Source organism: Phyllobates terribilis, unplaced genomic scaffold, assembly GCF_046119375.1.
Source record: "Phyllobates terribilis strain yellow unplaced genomic scaffold, ASM4611937v1 Scaffold_5__5_contigs__length_657084704, whole genome shotgun sequence".
Taxonomy (NCBI): Eukaryota; Metazoa; Chordata; class Amphibia; order Anura; family Dendrobatidae; genus Phyllobates; species Phyllobates terribilis.
In genome coordinates, this window is record NW_027362765.1 from 490,673,409 (window position 1) to 490,679,874 (window position 6,466).

Below are 6,466 nucleotides of genomic sequence, written 5' to 3' on the forward strand. Positions count from 1 at the left end.
CGGTCAGTATTTTTTCTCAGGAGTGGGAGCCAAAAAAGGAGTGGGTGATAAAGGCAGAATTGGTGACTTGTTTCTATTATACCTTTTATCTGATTGTTCCACACCTGGTTTTGGCTCCCACTCCTGAGATAAAATACTGACCGAATACTGATAGTGGGGCCCTAGCCTTACACTTACATATGTGATTCCAAACAAAGGGATAAAAAAAAGTCTGGAGTGATGCTTTAATTGAGTTGGTTTCAAGTTAGGGTACACTCACACGACTGTATTTTCAGCCATAGTGCTGTCCATGGAAAAATAAACTCCACACAGACAGCACCAGGACCAAAGTTACTCATTTAGGTTGTTCAAATGGCGTTTTTTTTTCAGACAGACAAAAAATGTCTTTACCGTATTTTGGATGAAATAAGACTTTTGAGTCCATGGGCTGCAAAAAAAAAACAGATTCCTTAAGGATCAAACACATAGCATCTGACTTTTTGGGATGCATTGCAATTATTAACATAAGAAACTGTTTCTGGTCTTGTAAGTTTTATTCACTGATGATGCATAAAAATGATTGGATGTCATACGGGTGTAAAATGTGGACATATGGATGACATATAGATGAAAAATCCTTTCTGGATGAAAGTTGAATGTTTTTTTTTTTTACCCTCACGATTATTAAAAACACAATTAATGCTGTTATTTTGCAAAAATCTCAAACAAGATACTATTATGAGGGAGAACGGCTCCACATGTGTTCACCAATAAAGGGTATTTAATCTTAAAAAAAAACTATTAGAAGCTCTATGGATTCCCCCATCCCCCAATATGTTTTGTTACTTAGAATGTCATCTGGGGAATGTGACACAGCTTGGATGGCGCCAGTCATGCTGTGCCCCATTAATTACATTTTTAACCACACTGTCTTCAGATCCACTCATTTCATTTATTTTAATAGTGTTAACTAATGGGCTAATTCATCACAACTAGTCAGATTTGAAGAAGAGTCCACGGGGAAAGATGAACCACATTTCTTAATAGATGCAAACTTCTTAATCAATTTGTTGCATCTTTTAGCTGCCCACGTGGCAGAATCTGAAATTTACTCAAGTTATGATTTGGAGTGGACTTCTGATATAGTATACAACATTTTCCAGCTTAAAAGGGTTATCCACCATTGGGACATTTTTTTTTTCTTAGAGGGAACCTGTAGCGTTATTTATGCTGCCCAAACCACTGGCAGCATGAATCTGAGCCTGGCGACATCATTGCTGCCAGGTATGTTTTCCTTTCTGAGAAAATATAGTTTGAAGATCCAGAGGGACCATATTCCCCAGTTGGAATAAAACCCGTCTATGTCTATGGAAGACACCTGTCAATCAACTGGAGCTGCAGCACTGCTTTCCAAACCATATTTTCTCTGCAGTGTTTCAGAGAAAAGTATTTTTGGCTGCAATCATGTTGCCGTTCTCTGATTCATGTTGCCCCTGGGGTGGAAAGCATGGATCAGCTGACAGGTTCCCTTTAAAGGGATTTTCCACCTCTGGGGACTTTTTTTCTACAGAGTTTTTTTTTTATTTTTTTTTTTAAATTGCACCTTTTAGCTTTCTAGACTCTTTGCACATTCAACTGTGACGTGGTCTGTGTTCAAAAATCAGTTGAGAGGAACTCAGGAAGAGACAGATAAAAGAGCCACCATCTTTCCAGTCTGAAAGAACTCACTGAAAGGTTCTCCGTTAACTCACCTGCAGAAAGCAACACAGAGGTTAGGAAAGCCAGTTGGTACAAAATTTTTAATTAAACCCAAATGCAAAAAAAGTCCCCGAAGGTAGAAAACTCTTAGGGCAGAGTCAGACAGCCGTAGCATAGCATTGCGTAGTCAGTCTGATTTATACGGCCTTTATGGCAAGTCTGTTGGGCCTGCTTCTTTACACCCTCTTGCTCTACCCCACACGCTTTTTTTTAGAATAAATGTCAGGGGTGGTGTAAAAAAACTAAAGTTCGCAATATTCTTGTCAAAATATATGTAGTGCAAAAATGCGCAACTTTTCTATACTGAAAAACTGTTGTAAAGTACATTATGAATGTTCCCCTAAATGTTTAGAGCTCGTTAGAGGGAGGCTGCTTTACTTATGGGGTCCTCTGGCTCTGTTAGTACATTATTTATGACAATATCATTGTAATTGGGCTTGTGCACACTGTGTCTATGCACTTGGCCTATTGGGAACGTCAACGCTCCCATATCCCGCCTTTTACCAGACAGGGGCCAAAAGTGTGTTCTCTTGACCTACACTGGCCAGTGTGTAAACTGTTTATATAAGGCTATGTTCCCACGATCTGGAGCCGCTCCAGCCCCGACGCTACGGGATAGCCGCAAGTGGCTTCCTCTCAATATGCAAATGAGCGGCGACATTTTATTTTTCACCTGCGAACTTTCCTCATAGAGGTTAGGTCTATGGGGAAATCTCTCATGCGGACTCGCAAGAGAAATTGACATGTTGCAGTCTGGAAAGACGCACCGCATGTCAGTTTCTGCTGGTGATCCGCAGATGCATAGTGATCTCTACAAATCCCATCCATTATGCTGTAACATTTGTCTGCTGCAGTTTGACGCTGCATAAGCACGCAGCTTCAAACCCGCAGCGGCTCCGGATCGTGTGCACATACCCTAATTGTATTGAAAACTGCAGACGGCACTTTCGTACGAATGGGTCCCCATGGTGAACAGTAGCCTAGGCATCCACACCAACTGTGGCCATTATGCGCTGCAGTGACGGACATATAATTGGTGCAACCTGTGCAGCCGCACAAGGGCCCAAGAGGTAATAGGGACCACTTTCACCCCTAAAACAGGTAAAATGTTGCATTATGATGAGCTATTAGACTGTAAAGGGCGCTTGTGATGTTCTGGCACAGGGGCCCTTTTCGGTCTGTCTGCCAGTGATGCGGCGTATACCTTAGATGTACAGTGTGAGCCCTACGGTGGCCTTAAACACACTCTGTCTCCACTCTAATACCGTATATTTGTTGGCAGATCCAAATAATTTCGGTGGGATCTGTAAAAATCTAACGTGTGTTTGCATGGCCTGAGCGGTCCCTGTTTATCAGGGGAAACAACATTCAGACAGGTTGGATTGCAACGCATCTGTACTGATTTTTTCCGGAGTGGTGATAGTGCTGCTTGCCAGACTCTTCGCTTCCTTCTCTCATGAAATTCTGCAATGTCATGTGCATGCCATATGTCTGTGTTCAACATTATTTATATCCTTACTGTACACAGTTTACACAATGGCAGCACTTTCCCCACGGCACAGATTGTATCACTTAGTGAGTTATCCAGAACTATATTATTTTGTTAACTATGAGCCATTATAGCCAATTTCTTAGAAAACCTGGTTTCCAAATGTTAGAGGAAGTAGGGTATGCAAAGAAAATTTAATCAAAGAGGAACCTACCAGGTTCAGGAGGTTTTCCCAGTTTTAATGCTCTTAATCACAGAGCCATTATTTCCATGCCAATGTAACAGAAAAAGTATTTTGTACTGGCTACCTGTGTGTAACATATGCATATTACTTCTACTAATGAATTCATGTTTTATAGATATACTGTCAATCCCCAAACTTTCACTCGTAAGAACATCCAGCCAAGCAGTAAGAATAATGATATCCAATTTCATCTATTTTAAAAAAGTCTGATTTTTAATAATTGTTTTTCATTGATGAAAAGACAAATATATATAACATTTATACATTGTAATAAACGCACAATTAATAATTTACAACACTTCACAGTACAAAAATATATAACTCACGTCTCTAGTATTGTGGGAGAACACAGCCAGCTGTGTTTAGTGCAAAGTTGTTTTTTTTCTCATTGAATTCTGCACATTTTCCATTTCAAGAAAATAATTCAGCCAGCAAAATATTATTCTTAAAATCACATATTTCCCTTTTATCCAAACACATTTTATCACTTTCTTATTACTTTCCTGATTTCTTATCTTAACATTTCCCAGATCCTTCAACATATCCCTTCTTTAGCTTTCAGTATATTCTGATGCAGCAGAGATGAGTTTGCCATATGACACAATTGCCATGCGATGCCACCATGTGTGAACTGTCACAGGACAAAACAAAAGTAATGGCAATTTCCGTTCTGCTACATCTGCACTTACAATGCTGTCAATCCAAATAACACATGCACAGTCTATTGACACCTCCTCTGCCATCTACAACCACATTCTTCAGCCCACCCTTCACTTACAATAACTTACTTATATGATCATAGTCAGCCAAGGGCTTTATACACTTTTTGGTTTTATATCACAGTGACTGAAAATGATGTAACTTTCTGAAACAGAATCCTTCTGCATGTTTATAATAAATAACTTCTCCATTCTAAAGGAATAAAAGTATTAAAAGTCAGAGGATGCAATTAATTTCACATTAATGTAATGTACAGGAGTATAAATAAATAAACATTTAATATGACTATTTTGTAATAATAAATATTTCCTTCCCTATGGCTGCAGTTCTTTGCAGTATAGATGTACAGTCACTGTAAAGGTGATCTGCATCCTACGGTCCAAGGTGCATCAATGTTAAAACACAAAGTCCAGTTGAAATGTCATATACTAACCATGCAGCCGTGATGCACAAGGCTCAGTTACATGGTGCCAGGCACAGTTTCCAAATATTTAGCCTCCATGGATATGGAGAAGGTTGGTAGCACAAGGTACAGATTTGATATCCTGTTCTGATGACTCAATCTGGAAGTCACAGTCACAGATACAGCACATCTTGCACCTTCACACTTGGTCGTGAAGTGCAGATCAAGGTCATGTTCATTTCTGAATGCAGTTCCTTGGGTTTTAAGGTTTTTTAGCCTTCTTCTGTGCTAGTGTATTGAACAGTTTGTCCCAATGAGTGAAGTAAGGTGCATAATTTGACACAAATTTTTCATGATGGAGGTCGTGATGACTTGGTCCACCAAATATCCCGAATGGTATTAACCTGTGAGTTGACCATGGCAAGTCATAGCCACAATGATCTTCCACAGACAGGTAGATATGGATGATGAAGATGGCCATTTCAGTCATTGGATGACAACGCAGTAGGATGGGACTGACGTTAGCAAAGAATCCAAGAGACAGCATCTCCCAGGCGCTGGAATACTGTGTGGCCAGCACGAAGGTGGCTGTGTACTTGTGATGCATCTTGTGAAATGTCTTATACAGCCAAGGGACCTTGTGATGCAGCAGGTGCCATGCAAAGTACTGGAAGTCAAACAGAAGCAGGCAGGCAATGATGTCCAGTAGAAATCGAGGCAGTTGTGGTGCTACTTGTGGCAAATTAACTGGTTTCCAGTACAAGTAGGCAACAGTCAGTGGAAATATAAAGACCAAGTGGCTGTAAACAGTGTGTGCCAGGCAGTGAAGCACCATAGCCAGGGTAGGTCTGGACTTTGGCTGCACTTGGTATTTCTTCAAAGCAGGTATTTGGTAGCAGAGAACATCCAGTGCCATGTAAGGCAGACAGAAGAACATGAAGACTGTAAAGGAGAAGATAACTGGATAGAAGGGGGACCTGACCAGTTCTTCTTTAGATGTGACAAAGTCCCATATTGGCTGCAGTAGGACTGAGCCATCTCTCCAGGCAAGTGTCACTTGCAGGCTACCGTTCATTCTGAGTATTCTGCTTTTACATGTGCTGCCTGAGAATATATAGTCCTCCACTTCCTGTCGCCCAGCTGCCTCGCCTCATTGCAGGGAAATCCCAATTCGCTTTCCATTACAAAAGAATTCAGTGACGTCTCAAAAGCAAAAGCTTTTTTTTTTTTTTATTCATGAAGCTGGAAATCAGACATCAAGAAATTACCAACCTCGTTATCTCTAATACACGTGCGGGTAGAGTTTCTATTCTGTGGCTGAAAAAATCTCAGACTTGAGAGCTGCGTTTAATAGGAAAATGAAATATTCTTGTACTATAGATAATTTTGCACTTGTGAAACTACTGATCCTATCTTGCTTTTCAAGCCAGCTGTGACAGTCTAAATATAAAATATTATACAAGTCGTAATCCACAGTCATTTTACACATTTCTTCAAGTTGTACTCACTGCAGCTTGAAGATAAAGGTTTCAAATGTGCAAAGCATTGCACGGCGAATAAGTCTCCTTACATTGGCATGCCAGAGCCATTATGTCACTCTCCACAAGGAGAAACGTTACCCTTTAGACCTCAGTCCAGAGCCTCTCACCTAGCCAAATCAGTTCTCAAACTTTGTACTGACGAGGGGCAATAGCCCGAAACACCGTGTCTGCAAATTGAGATTCTGATTTGTCTTCTATCCTAAGTCATATTGCAAAACTCGTTAAAGGGTTGATAGTGACTTTTAGGATTGCTGTCGCAATAGGTGGCGCTAGAGTTATAGTCCTCTTCCTCTCTGAAGAGGCAACTTGCATACAAAGTTATTTTGGTAACT

The 6,466-nt window shown here is 40.4% G+C and overlaps 1 protein-coding gene across 1 annotated transcript; it reads right to left on the minus strand.

Annotated features, from left to right (window-relative positions):
* Positions 1 to 3,836: 3,836 nt before the first annotated feature.
* Positions 3,837 to 5,733, minus strand: CH25H (cholesterol 25-hydroxylase). The gene has a single exon (XM_073681400.1). The coding sequence runs from the start codon at positions 5,666 to 5,668 to the stop codon at positions 4,856 to 4,858; it is 813 nt and encodes a 270-aa protein (XP_073537501.1). The 5' UTR covers positions 5,669 to 5,733; the 3' UTR covers positions 3,837 to 4,855.
* Between the last annotated feature and the right edge of the window lie 733 nt (positions 5,734 to 6,466).

Bases quoted from the DNA above. Each gene is read 5' to 3' on its own strand.
- CH25H (XM_073681400.1), bottom strand. From the start codon at position 5,668: ATGAACGGTAGCCTGCAAGTGACACTTGCCTGGAGAGATGGCTCAGTC.